The 17409-nt window shown below is 41.5% G+C and overlaps 1 protein-coding gene across 4 annotated transcripts in view; it reads right to left on the minus strand.

The window, feature by feature from the left end:
• PHKA2 (phosphorylase kinase regulatory subunit alpha 2) overlaps nucleotides 1–17409 on the minus strand; it is an 840998-nt gene that overhangs the window by 610460 nt on the left and 213129 nt on the right. For all 4 annotated transcript variants that reach the window (XM_069636956.1, XM_069636954.1, XM_069636955.1 and 1 more), the window contains exon 3: nucleotides 13483–13641. In XM_069636956.1, the coding sequence (XP_069493057.1) occupies nucleotides 13483–13641 (159 nt within the window). The remainder of the gene's footprint in view (nucleotides 1–13482; nucleotides 13642–17409) is intronic.

Here is a 17409-nt window from a genome sequence, read left to right on the forward strand (position 1 = left end):
TCTGTTTATTTGTAAAGACCAAAGCAAGCCCAATAATAAGCAAAGGGACGTTAGGGATGTGGGGAAACTTGTTTGACCATCGAAATTGGACAAAAATTTTGGAAGGGTTGACAACATTGAGTTACTGTACCCGTATGACAGGGTTACTGTTGACTGACGTAGCAGACACATTTAATTGAAGTGTGAAGCAACACATTCGTCACCCAGTGTACTTTTGGAAAAAGCCCCAAACTTAGCATCCCAGGCAAGATATTAGGACAAATCTTTCCCTATGGAAAATATCAACAACCTGCGAAGCAAAAACCTCCACCGGGTCGTCTAGGGTTTAAGATTTCCTGGTTGAAGAGAGTATTTTTTTAGAGAGATTTGAAAGACTTTGCTAGGAGGTTTTCAAGTAGAAACATTTTTGACTGAGGTGAACCCTCAAGATAAGCCTCAAGGTAAGATTGGGAGGTCAGGAATGGCCAAAGAAAGTGGATGAGTGTGGTCAGGGTCAATATCCCCATTATGATGACAGCAGGATTTCTATATTCTGGCACACTGAACAGGGGGGGGGCAAGGGTCCCAACAGAATTCAGTAGATTATTGTAGACTCTTGCAAAAAAGTGAGACTCTCGTCCTCCTTTATGAGGGCAATGGCTAGGATCCTCTGGCTGTAATGAAAGCTTGAAGGTCAACCCATTTTGCTCATGCTTTGGGGACGACGAGTGTTGGAACATGCACCACGCCTTTTTTTAACAAGGTGACGTGACAAGGGTCTAATCACACAGGGAGCAGTGTTCTTAAAAGGCATGTGGGTGAATGGGTACTTTGACCATCTAGATCAGGGTTGACCAACTCCAGGCCTCGGGGGACGAAAACATGTGGGATTTTCAAGTTAATATCTGAAAATTAGGACTAGATGGATGGCTTCCGTTCCTGAGTGTGCGCGCTCAAAATTCCCCTTCCGGAGTTATCTTTTATATTTTAATCAATTAAATGCCTTTACTGCAATACTTATGTTGTTCAATCACACATTCAAAGCTTTTGTATGGTTTTTCAAATATATGATATTCTTTATTTTTTATTTTCCTGACTCCTCAGTGCCTCATTTTTATTTGCCAATGCATTTCGGACTTCCGTACATCTTCAGGGCTATAGGCACTGTCACTCATTTATCCTAACTAGTTTCACAAATCCACACAAGTACATAATTACAAAATTGTATCATTGAATCCCCATTGACCATCATGTTCATAAGTCACAATAATAAGAAATACATTAATTTTGTTGTAACACATACCAAAGTGTAGTTTTCATCTGAAGGTGAGTTTACACAATTGTTAATAAGAAAAAAGAAAGAAAAAAGAAAATTCATTGTAATGCATTGCCATATTATCTGCTGTATATTATAGCACCTTATAATAGTAACTAAAATTCTCTGCCTGTTAGACTTCAATAACCCAGAGTGTTTCAATCTCCGGTAAAACACCCTTGTGCAGCCTATTCAATCTGAAAAGTCAAAGCGCAGTCTATTAGTTACTATCTCTACACTGCTTCCCGTGCTGATCTTGAATTATCCCCCTGTGACCGCTTACCTCACATCTGCTCTTCTACTGGTACGTTCGAGCTGCCCAAAGGAGCTGCCGCCATGTTTCATGTGTTTGTGTGACACTGGTTTCTTTGCGCATGTGTCTTGGGCTCCCGCGCTGTTTTCCTAATTGTACGTTATGTGTGTTAGCCAATCTCATCTCTCCTGTCACATTGATGTGTGCTGCATACTCTAACACTGGTATTTACATTGTATTAATGATGGCAAATGAGATAAAATAAAATTAAAATTACTACGCGTGGTATTATTCTCTGCGCGTGCGTGCCACTCATGTTAGACGTGTCTAGTTCTCGCGCATGCGTGCGGGCAGCAAAGCAGTGTCTCATGTTGACTCCTATGTTGGTATTCCATATGTTTATACCTCAGGAATATTATGGGTTATAATCATATGTTCGCAATGCAATAATTGCTTATTAACAACGGTCTTCTCCTATTCTCTCTCCCTTCCTCTCCTACCTCTTAAATTGCTCATCTATACTGGTCCAGGGATCATTAGAGTAAACAAACACATTATTTATAGACAACACTTTTTCTATACAAATTTGACTGCTGTTTTCCACATCCTCTGTGTGTATGCACAATATGTATATTACTGCTGTTGTTCAACTGAACCTAAATAGTCTCTTGCTCTACCACAGTTGTCTGTCACCCGGGTACCACAGGTTGGCAGTGTTGCCACTGCCTTACGTCCTACAGGTGGTTTATTCCCTGCAGGACATTATGTGCGGCCCCTCTGTGTCAGCCACTCTGCGGGACTGCACAGTATCAAGATCATGTTTTTCAGAGTTTATTGCCTACATGTATCCTCCCTCCATGGGTTACAAGAAACACATAAAGTTTATCTCTTCATTAATACCGCCTGGTCTCAGGGAGTCAAGTTGATCAATCCAATATGATTCTTGTTGGTTTAATCTTCTTCCCAAATCTTCATTTGCATTACATTGTCTGATGACTTCAAGAACTTGTATCCTCATCTGGCTAATGTTGTGTTTCATTAGATTCCAATGTCTTGCCACTGCTGAGTTCACATTATTATTACGGCCACATGACCTGTGTTCGTAGCATCGCAACTTTCCTGGTCTTTTTGATTGGCCAATGTAGTAGATGCCACACGGGCATTTTATCCCATATATTATGTTCAGGGTGTCACAAGTAGCATAGCTTCTGAGTTTTATTCTTTCTCCCGTCCATGTCTGGTCAATGGTATCTCCTTTGGTCACAAAGTTACAGCTGCTACAATGCAAACATGGGTATGTTCCCTTTCTTGTAGTTACAGGTGGCTTTATTCTGGGTCTGGTTTTCACCAGTTTGTCTCTCAAGTTTGCATTTCTTTTATAGGCAAACGTTGGCGTCTCTCTAAACAGATGTTCCACCCTTGTGTCATTCATCAATGTACACCAATTCTTTTTGCTTACAGTCTTAATTATGTTGCTCTGTAGGGAGTAGCATGAAACCTAAACGATGGAGGGTTCACTCTTATCCTTGGTTGTCTCTCTGTCCGTCGACTTAGTTAGATGTTCTTTTGCTGTCCTTATCTCAAGAGGTTTGTACCCTCTTGCTTCGAATCGTTCGCCCATATTTTCAATCTCTTTCTCACATGTGGCTTGGTCATTTACAATTCGTTTTACACTCATCATCTGACTGTAGGGCAAGTTCCTGATCAAACTTGGCTGATGGAAACTCAAGTGATTCAGTAAATTGTTGCGGTCTGTCTCTTTCCTGTAGATGTTGGTTTGATAACTGTTTTTGTGAATTTGAATTGCAACGTCTAAAAAGTGGATTTCAGTCTTAGATATTTCATGTGTGAACTGAATTCTCTGATCGATACTATTCAAATAGGTGAAAAAATCTTTCAATGTTTCTTCTGTACCAATCCAGATACCCGAAAATGTCATCAATAAACCAAACCCACATGGAGATGTAATTGCTCCATATAGCATGTTCCAATACATGATCCTTTTCGAACTTATGGATGAAGGTATTTGCATACGTTGGAGCCATGGAAGCCCATGGCCGTTCCTGATGTCTGTATGAAAAATGTGTTCCTGTATTGAAAATAGGAATTCTCAGAAATAAATTGTAGTAGTACTAGTATAAATTCCTTAATGGCCCTCAATTCTCCTTCCTTCAAGAGTAACCATTCGATTGCTTCCATCCCTAGATTGTGCGGAATGGATGTGTATAAGCTCTTTACGTCGATTGTAAACAAAATGGAGTTCTCTGTATGTTTGGTGTTTCTCAATTTTTCTAGAAAATTAGTGGTATCTTCGATGTAAGTATCGGTTTTCTGTATCAATGGTTGTAAAAATTGGTCGATGTATTGACCTAGTGGTTGTAGTAGACTGTCCACTCAGAAACAATGGGTCTGCCTGGGGGATTCCTTGGGTGTTTATGTATTTTCGGCAAGGTATAAAAGTTAGGAATCCTAGGGTGTTTGTTGTTAAGGAAAGATTTCGTTTTCTCGCTTATCCAACCTAATTCTTCCGACTTGTCCAGTAGTTCTTCAAGATTCTTCAATATTCCTACAGTGGGATCACCATCTAATTCCGAGTATACGTCTGTATTCTTTAGTTGGTTCATACACTCGTCGTGGTAATCTTTACTGTCCATGATAACAAGTGCTCCCCCCTTATCTGCTGGCCGTATGGCACTATCCTCATCTCCAAACAGACCTTTCAACAAGTTGTATTCATTGGGTTTTAGATTGCCATGTTTAGGTCGTCTAAATGAGATTTTCTTCATGTCGTTAAGCACTTGTCTATGAAAAATGTCTATAGATGGGACATTTATCGGTGGCATAAAGGTGCTTTCTTTCTGAATTCTTGAAGTTCTTCTGGATCTTTGTCTCCAATTTGTGTAGTATCTAGCTCATCAAAGAACACTTTCAATTTTAATTTCCGAACTAGTTTAAACAAATCAACCTTGGTTTCAAACATCGTTGTGCTATGGGTGGGAACAAAACTCAGACCTTTCTGGAGTAGACTATCCTCGTTGGTATTTAATACTCTTGATGATATATTCACCACTAGGTTTTCTTCTGTCTTGCGCCCCTGGTTTCTACCTTTGGGTTTTCTTTTCCCCCGTCTTGTTCTTTTCCCCTGGTTGCTCGCCCTAAAAAAAGTTGAGCAGTAGCTGATCCACCCGCTGTTGCTGATGATTGTTCTGTTTGTGTTTCTGTGGGGGCAGTCCCTCTTGTAGTACTTTGTTTTTCTCTCGAATCTTCAGAATCTGTACTTGAGGTGTTGTCTGTGATCCCTTGATGTGGCTTCCTCTGGAATCGAGTGGAGTACTTGTCCATCCAGGTATACACTTCACCATTTAGATAGTCATAAGTGTCTCTGCGAAATTTCCTCACCTTTTTTATATCTATTTCACTCTTCTATGATTCCAATTTATGGTTTATGTCTGACAGAATTGTTTCCAATTCATCTTTACCCACCAGTGTAATTCTTTTTCTAATTCTTCAATTTCTTCGTTTAAAGTTTTAATGTTCTTTGTGAGTTCTTGTATCGTTAAAAGAATCAAGTCTAAGGAGCATTTGTTCAGGATCGCCTCCCATTTGCAAACAAATTCTTTATTTTCCCTGCATAGGGTGGGCCTCAGATTTATTCTCAGTCCTCTAGGGATCCTTTGATTTTTGTAGTATCGACCCAGTGTTATCGTGTGTAATTTTCTATTTATTTCTTTGCGTATATTCCAATTGTTTTATCCTCCTGGATGGGTTAGGGTCATCAATCTTCGTTTTCCATGCAGAATCACTGATCAGTGTCCGGATTGCTTCGGCTTCTGCCGATGTGAAACCCAAGGTTTCAGCTCTAACATTCGTAAGTTGTTCTATGTCTTCAAATGACATATTCTGTGCGTGCTGCCGCCCAATGTGTGTGCCACAAGGGACAATTACAAGGACCAGGGGGTAGGGTGTGCGCTGCTATATATTTCAAAACTCGTAATATTTTTCAATTCTTCTCAAAGTCTTTCATGGGAGCACACCCTATGACCTTGGCACAAGGTTGTAGTAATATCTGAAAATTAGGACCGGATGGCTTCCGTTCCTGAGTGTGCTCGCTCAATATTCCCCTTCCGGAGTTATCTTACATTTTAATCAATTAAATGCCTTTACTGCAATACTTATGTTGTTCAATCACACATTCAAAGCTTTTGTATGGTTTTTCAAATATATATGTATAGGGGAATTTTGAGCGAGCACATTCAGGAACGGAAGCCATCCGGTCCTAATTTTCAGACAACTGTGGTAGAGCAAGAGACTACTTAGGTTCATTTGAACAACAGCAGTAATATACATATTGTGCATACACACAGAGGATGTGGAAAACAGCAGTAAATTTTGTATAGAAAAAGTGTTGTCTATAAATAATGTGTTTGTTTACTCTAATGATCCTTGGACCAGTATAAATGAGCAATTTAAGAGGTAGGAGATGAAGCGAGAGAAAACAGGATAATACCGTTGTTCATAAGCAATTATTGCATTGAGAACATATGATTATAACCCATAATATGCCTGAGGTATAAACATATGGAATACCAACATAGGAGTCAACATGAGACACTACTTTGCTGCCCGCACGCATGCGCGAGAACTAGACACGTCTAACACGAGTGGCACGCACGCGCAGAGAATAATACAGCGCATAGTAATTTAATTTAATTTAATCTCATTTGCAATCATTAATACAATGTAAATACCAGTGTTAGAGTATGCAGCACACATCAATGTGACAGGAGAGATGAGATCGGCTAACACACATAACGTACAATTAGGAAAACGGCGCGGGAGCCCAAGGCGCATGCACAAAGGAACCAGTGTCACATAAACACACGAAACACGTGCAGCAGCTCCTTTGGGCAGCTCGCACATACCAGTAGAAGAGCAGACGTGAGGTAAGCGGTCACGGGAGGATCATTCAAGATCAGCACGGGAAGCAGTGTAGAGATAGTAACTAATAGACTGCGCTTTGACTTTTCAGATCGAATAGGCTGCACAAGGGTGTTTTACCAGAGATTGAAACACTCTGGGTTATTGAAGTCTAACAGGTAGAGAATTTTAGTTACTATTATAAGGTGCTATAATATACAGCAGATAATATGGCAATGCATTACAATGAATTTTCTTTTTTCTTTCTTTTTCTTATTAACAATTGTGCAAACTCACCTTCACACAAAAACTACACTTTGGTATGTGTTACGACAAAATTAATGTATTTCTTATTATTGTGACTTATGAACATGATGGTCAATGGGGATTCGATGATACAATTTTGTAATGTTGTACATGTGTGGAATTGTGAAACTAGTTACGATAAATGAGTGACAGTGCCTATAGCCCTGAAGATGGACGGAAGTCCGGTATTCATTGGCAAATAAAAATGAGGCACTGAGGAGTCAGGAAAATAAAAAAATAAAGAATATCATAATATCATATATTTGAAAAACCATACAAAAGCTCTGAATGTGTGATTGAACAACATAAGTATTGCAGTAAAGGCATTGAATTGATTAAAATATAAGATAACTCCGAAAGGGGAATTTTGAGCGAGCACACTCAGGAACGGAAGCCACCCGGTCCTAATTTTCAGATATTACTACAACCTTGTGCCGAGGTGATAGGGTGTGTTCCCATGAAAGACTTTGAGAAGAATTGAAAAATATTACGAGTTTTGAAATATATAGCGGTGCCCACCCTACCCCCTGGTCCTTGGGATTTTGAAGTTAACCCTCATTAATATTCATGAGGTAAATTTGCATACAATGATTCTAAATGTATGCCATTTTTTTTGTCATGAATATTAATGGGGTATATCCTGAAAACATGTCAGGTTTCCGTCCCTCAAGGCCTGGAGTTGGACAACCCTGCTCTAGTTAACTGCTATTCACCAAGGCACTCTGGTGTCCATAGTGTAAATTCAGCCTGTTCAATTGGTCCTCCCTGGCAGGGAAGGGATACAGGCAATGCTAGGGAGAAAGGGCACGCTGCATTAGGCATACTCTATGCAGAGACAAAATTAGGCTGCAGTTCCATGAGGATTATGTCCACATTATGAAGAGTAAAAATCCAAGGATTATGATAAATTAGGAGATTGCCCAACCTTCCGGAGGTCTCTCCCAGGCATGGTGCTGTACAGGAGAATGTATGATAGATGGTCCTGCCCCTCTCCTTCTCTTTGGGTCCTGTCTAAAGTCAAACAGTAACGGTTGGTGCACGCATCCTCTATAGGATGCCCAGGCTATGCCCTCCAGAAACATACACAACCATAAAGGTTCTTTAATTTAAAAGGAATTAAAAGGATTTGGCTTAATATGGGGAAGGCTGCTCCTGGTGAGACTCCTCTCATCCTTTATCCCTGAATAATTCTCTTTGTTCCTATTTTCACAGGCAGGACAGTGCAGATAGTCTGATAAAACATGGACAGGTTTAGGGATGCTCTAAAGAAAGTTTTAAGCACCTAGAGTGAGTTATAATTATAAAAGTCAGAACATTTAGACTGATGTCCCTTTAGGGGTTGTAACCTAACCCAAACCTTCAAAAAAAGTAGCCATAAATGGAAGCAGAAACACAAAAAAAGCATCAGTTTACATGTAAAATGAGTCAAGCAAAACATGACGGTACCAGTAACATATTTCTAACTCAAATTAGCTCATCATTCAAATCTCACTGGTCACCCAGTGCATGGTGGTTTGACTCATAAAGAAAAGCTTAACATTTTGTAAAACAAAAAACAAACGCTGAAAAGCATTTTGGGGTTCAGTTTAAGTTCAGGAGAGACCCAATACTTCTCCTTAGGTGAAGGGATCTGTGTGAAAGCAGTATTCACGAGGAACACTGTATCACAGAGAATTCCTTAACCGGGTTTACTGGACAAGGGGTATGGTTTGCATCCGAAGAAACTAAGGTGATCATTGCCATTGATCTCTTAGATACGAGTTTGTTGTTCTTTGTGTTCAGTACTCCTGTCCTGCCTCTTGTTCTGTCCGTCCTTAAGTCTTGTTGATAGTGTTTTACTTTGGTGTTGTGTAGGTGCTGATATAGTTGAATTATAATACCAAGTGTCTGGATTTTCCAATTGGGGTAATGTTTTCCTGGCCCTAATTATGCTACCTGTGTCATTAATCATCAAAACCTTTGGAAAACAATTACTGAAAAGGAAAATATGATCAAATTAACTAAGAGGAATGGTAAAAAAAAATGCATAAAGGAAAATGGATAAAATAGTATTTTGAAACAGAAAAGTAATTATACTCTGTATTGTTTAAATGGTAGAGGTCTAGGGTGGCTAATAATAACAAATTTAGTTCTGCTATTAAAGTGGATTTTCGATATTGGTAGGCTATTTCAAATGTGTTTAATGCAAAGGGTTAGAAAATATAAGTTACAACAACAAAATTAGAAAAATACAGTGGCTCTGAAATGATGAAAATAATGAAGTGTGCATTGCAAAATATACTTTGCACAGAATGTTGAACGGAAACTGAAGTTCTGAATATGTAAATTATGTAAAAAACGTAAGTATTTTTCATGCATCAAGAGTGCCTCCGCTATGGGACAACTTTGTGAGTCTGGATGCTATGATTTTAGCACAATATTGCTTGGATTAATTTTTATTTCCTCAGTCTTGCTCATCCAATTGGCACAGGCACCCCCAGACGTACAAGAAGGCAACCTACCAGTATCCCCTAGAGAAAGGGTATCTATGTGCAGTCCCTGAGAGACCAAACGGCCAAGTGATCAGGATAAGCAGTTACTATATAAATAACTCCTATTTAAAATCCTTCTATTCAAATGTATTTTTTGTGGCTATATTAAAACCATAGATTTTTGGGGGGTTTTGAGAGCCGGCATGGACACCCCTGCACTAGACTGTTTCCCCAGAACTGTTTCCCTCCCTGTGATTAATTTCCTCTGTTATTCAACCACAGATACCATATTTCAGTTTTTTTCCTTTGCCTACTGCGCCTCAACATTCCTGTCATATTTTTGTCTCGTCTTTCCTGCTTTTAACCATTCAGTCATAAGCAAAGTGTGGCAATGATCCTAATGTTATCTACAATGGCCAACTGACTTGTGTTAGTATTGCAGATGCTTCTTTCAACTCCGAACAATGTGACACATCATGCCTTACCTGACAGTCATACACAGAACTATGGCAGTGATCTAGTACTCTCAACAATAGACTATGCTGGGGGACGCTGTTGCACAGCTGAAGCGCAGAGACATCAGTGTTTTGTTGCTCCGTGCTAGCCCGGGATATCCTGATGTAAATATCCTTTTTTCCTGTCATCTGCCAGCACATTGTCTAGTTGCGGAGCTGAAGGGGCGAGAGACCTTGGTGTGACAAGAATCCCCCTGAAGCGAAGCGACTACTGTCCCCGACTGACACCGCCAGAGGGATCGCAAGGGGGGTGCCATCTTGGGTGATAATCAGGGCCGAGTAGAGCTTCTCCGTGTGGCAAGAGCCACGGTCACTCCTGGTTGAGGGAGATCCTGTGTCTGGCTCCGAGTGGGACACTCAACAGAGACCCCCGGTAGCCCGCATGCTCTGACCTGGAACAGACAAGAATACCAGGCAGAGAGGAGGTATGGAGCTGTGGGACGGCAATGTCCCTACTCCAACAGTGATAGATGAGGTGAGGAGCAGGGGTGTAATACACAGATTATGGGAAACTGTGGTTTTTAAGTTAATTATTCCAAATCATTTTTTTTTCCAATTGGCGAGGTCTCTGCCAGGGGCGAGAAAGTATTTCTCAGAGTCCCAGTTCAGTTTTGAGACAGTCTCAATTAGGTACTTGTGTTTTCAGATAACAAATCCCTTAAGTGAACTATACAGTACAAACTACCTAGCACTTTGGGAAGAGGTGAAGGGGGAAATGGGAGCTGGAGAGATGGGAGTGGTGCTATCTTGGATAGTGGGACTGAACATCATAAAGATTAACATTTTTTGGAGATTTTTATATTTGTTACAAATGTTACCAATTCCAGTACCCAATCATTTTCATGGGGCCCTCCTGCTGCACTTCCTATGGGTGAGTTTGTGGCCGAGAATAGCTTTCAAAACACGGACTAGACCAAGGGACCAATGAGAGGTAGGTTTTGCTGATTTCCTCACATACTATCGCGCTGCGCAACTCAGGGTGTTGGTGGACCACTGGAAACACCACAGTCCACGAAACAGTGGGTGGCTCTGGAGAACCAAATGCTCTTCCCAGTGCCATTGCATTAATGGCTATGGGTACCGCAACAGTATATCTCCCACAGGATCCTGACCCACCCGATTTTGAGGGTCATTTAGGAATTGTGGAAGGAATGGACAGACATGAGATGGGTTTCGCTGTGACCCTCTCCTTTGAATGCCATTTGGGCTCCTCCATTAGGAGATAGTATCGAGGAGCCGAGCCTGTACCAACTGTGGTATGAGGGGGGATTTGGGAGAGTGAGAAAGCTCTACGACAATGCGACAATGGGAAATTCCATTTAACCGCTTCAGGAGCTTCTCCAGGTGGGTCATCTCTTGTTAGTTCTATATCTTTGCTTGAAAGGCGGACTCACGGGTAAGAAACAGGGAAATAATCTGTCAAGGGAGCTCACTGCCTTTGAAAGTATCCTGGTATCTGGGAGTCCAGGCAGGGGTTGGATCTCGAGGATATATCAAATGTTATTGGGGTCGGAGCCTCAAGAAGATCTCAGGGTGAAGTTACAATTGAACGGTTCTTGAGAGGGCAATTGGAGAGGAGACTTGGCTTAGTATGTGCAGGTTGACCAAAACAATCTCCATATCCTACCAGCAAAGGCTAAATGCCATAAAGTTGCTTCATATGCGATAGCTGCTTCCTGCAAGATTGCAGCAAATTTACCCCAATGTGGATCTGCGCTGCTGGAGAGGCTGTGGAGCCCTCATACATATGACCCGAAAACCTGCTCTTGGCAGCTAGGGTCACGATAGCAAGGGCATGGGAGAACAAGGAGACTCCCACTAAGCGGGAATTGGTGGGGGTCGCCAGGGCCGTATACACCATGGAACACCTGGCAGAATAGATTAATGAAGCGAGCTACATCGTGCAACAAGAGTGGTTACCTTTCACAACAGAATATATGCCAGGGAAGACATCATGGAAAAGACCTGGATAGGTGACATATGGGCTGGATGAGTGTAAATTATTTCCCCGAGTGTTGGGGACGGGGCTTGAGCGTGGGTGGTTTGTGCAATACTGCCTGTTTTCAGGGTTAAGGTGTGATGTTATATCACAGTTGTTTCTGAATCTGTTGTAAGAAGTGGGGAGTTTTAGTATGTTCTTCTCTGAAGATGGCACAGTTGAATTTACTGGATTGAGACATGCGTTTACAAAACTCAACTCAATTCTATTTGGAACGAAAAAGAAACTCTGATCTAAGGCCCACCATTTTAACTTTACAATTGTGTAAATCAGCTGTCAGCGCACACTATTGGCTGTTGCCGGTAATTTGGGTTGTGCTTGGCCCAGAAAGAGATATTTGGAATTGCTGCGTTTATTAGCATGGAATATGTTTTTAAAAAATATTTTAACTATATGGTGAATTGAACTGCATTTATTAATGATGGAAAAATTGTGAATTCTGCAGATGTATCGTGCATCTTGTATATTATTTCTGTGACTTTTGGGGGGCGGAATACCTGTAATAAACATTTAACCAACAATTGAACAAACAAAAGAACAGAAATAGTATAAGCGAAAGTAGCACAATTGTATGCTTAATCTAAATATCCGGTCGAAGAAGTTATGCTTCAGAAAGAAAATCAGAAGATTTAATAAAGGACTAAAATAAAAAATGGAAGATGCTGCACGAGGTGCAGAAAGAAGAATTGGCGAGGAAGAATGGGGAAGGTGAAGGGGAGGGTGAAAGGGGATAAGAGAGCCCTGGAAAACAGGTGCATGAACATGGACACAATTACAAACAATGCAAAGGAAACTAAACTGGAGAAGAGCAAAGAAAGGGATCCAGAATTGCATGTCAAAAGGAGGGGACATTTGAGAACAAGCAGGTAACTTAAACAAACAATGAACGGCTGATTTGAGAGGAGCATAAGCACAGGCGGGGAGCCCAAAGAGGAGACCAGTTGAACAGTAGTCAAGACAAAGAGAACAAAGGTGTGAATGAGGGTGTGTCTAGCTTGAAAATAGGCAAGGACATATCTTACAGCTATTGAGGAATAAAAAGAATGTCAATTGTTAAAAATGAACCAAAATTGTGAAAAGATGAGAGAGGAAAGGGAGGGGGTGGGAAAGAAAATGAATGGTCGGAAAGGGGCTGAATGTGGAAAAAGGAGCAGGGAAGAAATGGATTTCAGCAAGGTGGAATGAGTATGGCAGCGTATAGACATCTGGGGACAGAAGATGAATTTCGTAAGAGAAGGAAGATCTGTGAACCGTCAGCACAGAAAGGACAACCTATGCTGAATAAGAGGATATAAGGGTGGTACAAAGAGAGAGTGAGAACAGAGGAGGTCAAGGAGAGATGGGGAACAACAAAACAAAGAGGGAGGAGTGTAGAAGATGAGGTAACTGCCCAAGATAAAGAGTAGGCACACTGTGAAGGATGAGAAGAAAGCCAAGAACGGATAACGACACTCACCACCCTGGCTCTCAAGTAATGGCTTTCTGCGACCATCCACTGTTAAGGGACGGATGCCTTTGTATGGAACCTCAGTACCGCGTTTCTAGTTGTCCTCTTCCGACTGTATCATATCCAACTGCTAAACCTAATTGCTGTGCCTCCTTGTTGTACAGCACTCCCTTGCTACACAACAAGGACTGTGCTATACACAAACCCATAGATAAGTGATTAGATCTGAGAATCAAGGTGGATGGGACTAAAGTCATAAACTATTGATTAACAGACTCACCTGTTCGAGCTCATATGCTTTGGCTTTATCCTCGTCTCGATCTGCATTCTTCCGGTATGCCATCCCGAGACCCCACACTGCCAAGATGCTGTAAATGTTGTCTCGAACCCAAGCATCCTTCTGATCCTTGCTTGCAGACAGCAGGCCAGTGACTGGGTTCTACGGATCAAACAACAAGAACAGATTCAGGATAAATTGTGGGATCCTTTACACCAACCTTCTACCCGATGGAAAATCACCAAATATGTTTGCATTATGTACTTATTATGTACTTATTTCTACAAATAAATACACAGCAAAAGTGCTTAGAAATGTGCTTAGGAATGACATTGCAGAAATGAACAGATTGAATTGCCAGTTTAGGCACTGGGCTAACGGCAGCTGGCCATCTTGAGAGAGATACATATTCCGGTTATGATGCCATAAACAATACATGAACATGCAAAAATAAGTTCTAATGCAAAATGAGTCTTATGTTAATGACCAGTGTTTCACTGAACCACATGTTAAGCATTTGGACGCTACAAAGATAAGGTAGTACATAATCTAGCTAAAAAAATGTTACACCAAAGGAACACCAGCATACTTAAAAATATAACCTACTTTTCAATATTTATAACGTGCAGGCCATGGACCCGTACGCTTAAGGGCGCAACAACAAAAAGCGAAGACAAAAAAAGCATCCAGATCAGGGTCATCAGATATCATTGATCAAGGTTGAAACTAACAGATAGTTTTTTGTTTCTTCTTAAAGAGTTTGGTGGAATTTAGACACCTAAGTTCCAGTGGCAGGTCATTCCAAGCTTTTAGCACTGCAATCTGGAAAGCTCCCTTTGAAGCCTTCATAGTCATACACCTAGGGATAGCCAACTGATCTGAGTTCCTCGATCTGAGGGTTCTCTTATAAGTTTTCTCTTTCAAGAGAACCTGAAGATAGACCGGCATCTTGCCCTGTCGACATTTCTGAGTGATAACTAGAAGGTGAAACAGGAGCCTTGATTCAACAGTGGGCCAGTGCAGAGCGTGTCTAGCCGCTGAGACGTGTTCTCTACGGGCGATACCCATAACCACTTGCAATGCCCCATTCTGTATAACCTGTCAACTGTTTAATCTGTTTTGTTGATGCCATACAACAGACTATAATAGTAATCGATCTTGGCACCCACAATTGTTCTTGCAATAGTCTCGGCATTAGCTTGGGATAAAAAGAGTTGAAGGTGTGCCAACAGCTTAATATAATAAGCTGATGAAGACGCCAGGCTACCAACATGTGGCTTCATGCTTAGATGTTGGTCTAAGTTGACACCCAACGTCTTAACCTTCTTTTGAACAATTATTTTGGAATCCTCAATATGAAAGCTTTCATAAGCCAGACCCAGTTTCTGTAGCATATATGGGGTACCAACAATAAGCAACTTAGCCTTGTCTCTATTCAGAGGCAAGTTATTTTGAACCATCCAACCCTTGATAATGGTGTAAACCTTATTCAACTTTACTTCATCGGTTTCATGTATCCCCGAGAAAGGGATGACACATTGCGTGTCATCAGCATAATTCGTAAATTGGGGTACTGATCATTCCGAAAAGGAGGCGTTAACAAATTTCAGATGGCATTCAGCAGGATGGGCAGACAGGTTTTGATAATAATGGCCGAGCAGGGATCATCTTTATACCTAGTGGCTTTTAACTGCTCCACTATAGTAGCGAGTTCTGACACTGTTATGGCAGAGAAGCTAAATTGAGGGATAAGGGGACATCTGAAAAATCTCCAATCGCTCCCGCTCCTGATACCTTAAGTTGACTCTCTTTTTTTTTTGGCAATATCCGCCTTAATTCCATTCAATTTGCCATGCATGGCTTCCTGAACCGCAGAGCACCAGGCCACATCCTTAACTAGCAGGCCGGAATCATGAGAGTCCGGAGTTTCCTGCTCCATGAGAATCTTACAAAACTCCTTCACATCAGAGTAAGCACACTGTATTCTAGTATTAAAGGAGTTTTTTTTAGCATCTACAATGGCCAGTTTATATTCTTTGGCCGCTCCTTTATAGGGTACCATAGTTGAGATGGTGGGATTATGTTTCCACTCATAGAAGTGTTTAAGTGTAGAGGCTTTGAGTCTCTTGAGTTACGGGGAGAACCAGGCATTGCTTTGACGTACTGCCTTATACATTCTCTTTTTGAAAGGGTCCAACGTGTTCGAAATATCAGCCAAAGAGGAAGAAAGAAGCTGTGAAATCTCCTCAGGAGTATTAGTGTTAGAATTTTTCACAATACCAGCTCTGAGCATGGGTTCAATACGCTCCAATGTGAGATTCTTAAGGTTTCTAGCTAGAAACTCTTGGGACTTCCCGCCTTTTATTCCTCCCTGCACTGTAAAATGCACAAAATAGTGGTCTGACCAGGGACAGGGCAACACTCAAAGATCTTTGAACACAAAGTTAAGAGTGATACCCAATCCAGGGTATGCCCCTTACAGAGAGTAGGAACGTGCATCTTTTGAACAAAGCCTAGATTGAATAAGGCCACCTCCAACTCAGATACAAAATTATCTTCGTCTTGCCCAAGCCAAAAATTTAAATCCCCCAGTAATAAGAAACTAGTATTAAGTTCCAAAAAAGGCAGAAGAGAGTTAAAAAGTGCAGGTACAAAATCCACAGCCGCAGAGGGAGTCCTATAAATCAATAGAATATTGATGGTGGACTCAGCATTGAGTCCTATTTTAATATATTTGGACTCTATCCCTTCTGAGAGTTGTCCTTTGATTTCCCACACCATAAGCGAGGATCCAAGGATAAATGCAACCCCGCAACCCACAACCCCACACCTCTCCCTTCCATCCTATCCTGTCGAATCATGCAGTACCCTTCTGAGATGGCTCAGATCAAAGAGGGACCCGCAGCGCTATGACCCCAGGTCTCTGTAATGGCACATACACCAATTTCATTTTCCTCAATGTACGTGGCCATTTCGACCACGTGTTTCACCAAGGACCTAGTGTTTAACATCATAAACTTTACATTTCTAACAGGAGTTATCTTGCTTCTAGTCACAGGGAAAACCCCCGACCACTCTGAAACAGGGCCACCAATCCTCTGAACGATAGGCGAGTGGCCCCCATATCCCGGGCGTAATCTCCTTGATTTGTTAGTGCATTAGAGGTACAATCTTGAGTGCAGCTAGAGTCCAAAACCTGTGTTTCTCTCGTTATGTTAGTGGGGGAAATAGCGTTGACACAGTTTGAGCAATGATACTCCTGTAGGGCAAGTCAGGAACCGTGTCTTGCAAACAACCATGCAACGACGTAAAGATAGCATTGTCAGGAGTGATGTTAACATCACTATCTGACATTCGACTCACCATACTCAGGGGGTCAGCCCTTTGATCACTATGAACGAAAATGTTTCTTGCAGCCATAATAGCAGCAGAAAACTCGGCAATACCCATAAGGGGGCGATGTAAAAGGAGCTCGCACTTCCTGCCTTCAGGCCCTTCACGGACCGCCACAGACCACTTGGGCTCTCTGGGCAATGTGGTTCAGAGCGGGGCGCCTGGTAGCAATGCGCTTTCAGCAGAAGAAAAGCATTAAAACACGTCTGCTTACTGTTTAGATCCCAGTTCCTCTTACAATGATATAGTGCTGAAAGGCATGGATGCTGTGCAAAAACTACCGTATAAATTTATATAGAGGGGCACAGTAAGTATTTAAATCACAATATAGCTCAAAGGGAATTGTACGACTGGACCAAAAAAAAAGGTCCAACTGTGTAAAAAGTCCGAAAAATGCTACCACCAAAAGTTCGAACCTTTGGTGGTAGCATTGAAGGTAAGTATATAAAAAAGAAGGGGGGCTGCGGGGGTGTCCTGCGCAACACCCCGCTCACTATACTTTGTGGTATAGACCCCTGCAGCTCCCAAAAAAAAAAA

The sequence above is a fragment of the Ambystoma mexicanum genome, chromosome 7p, assembly GCF_040938575.1.
Source record: "Ambystoma mexicanum isolate Mex_15411 chromosome 7p, UKY_AmexF1_1, whole genome shotgun sequence".
Lineage (NCBI taxonomy): Eukaryota > Metazoa > Chordata > Amphibia > Caudata > Ambystomatidae > Ambystoma > Ambystoma mexicanum.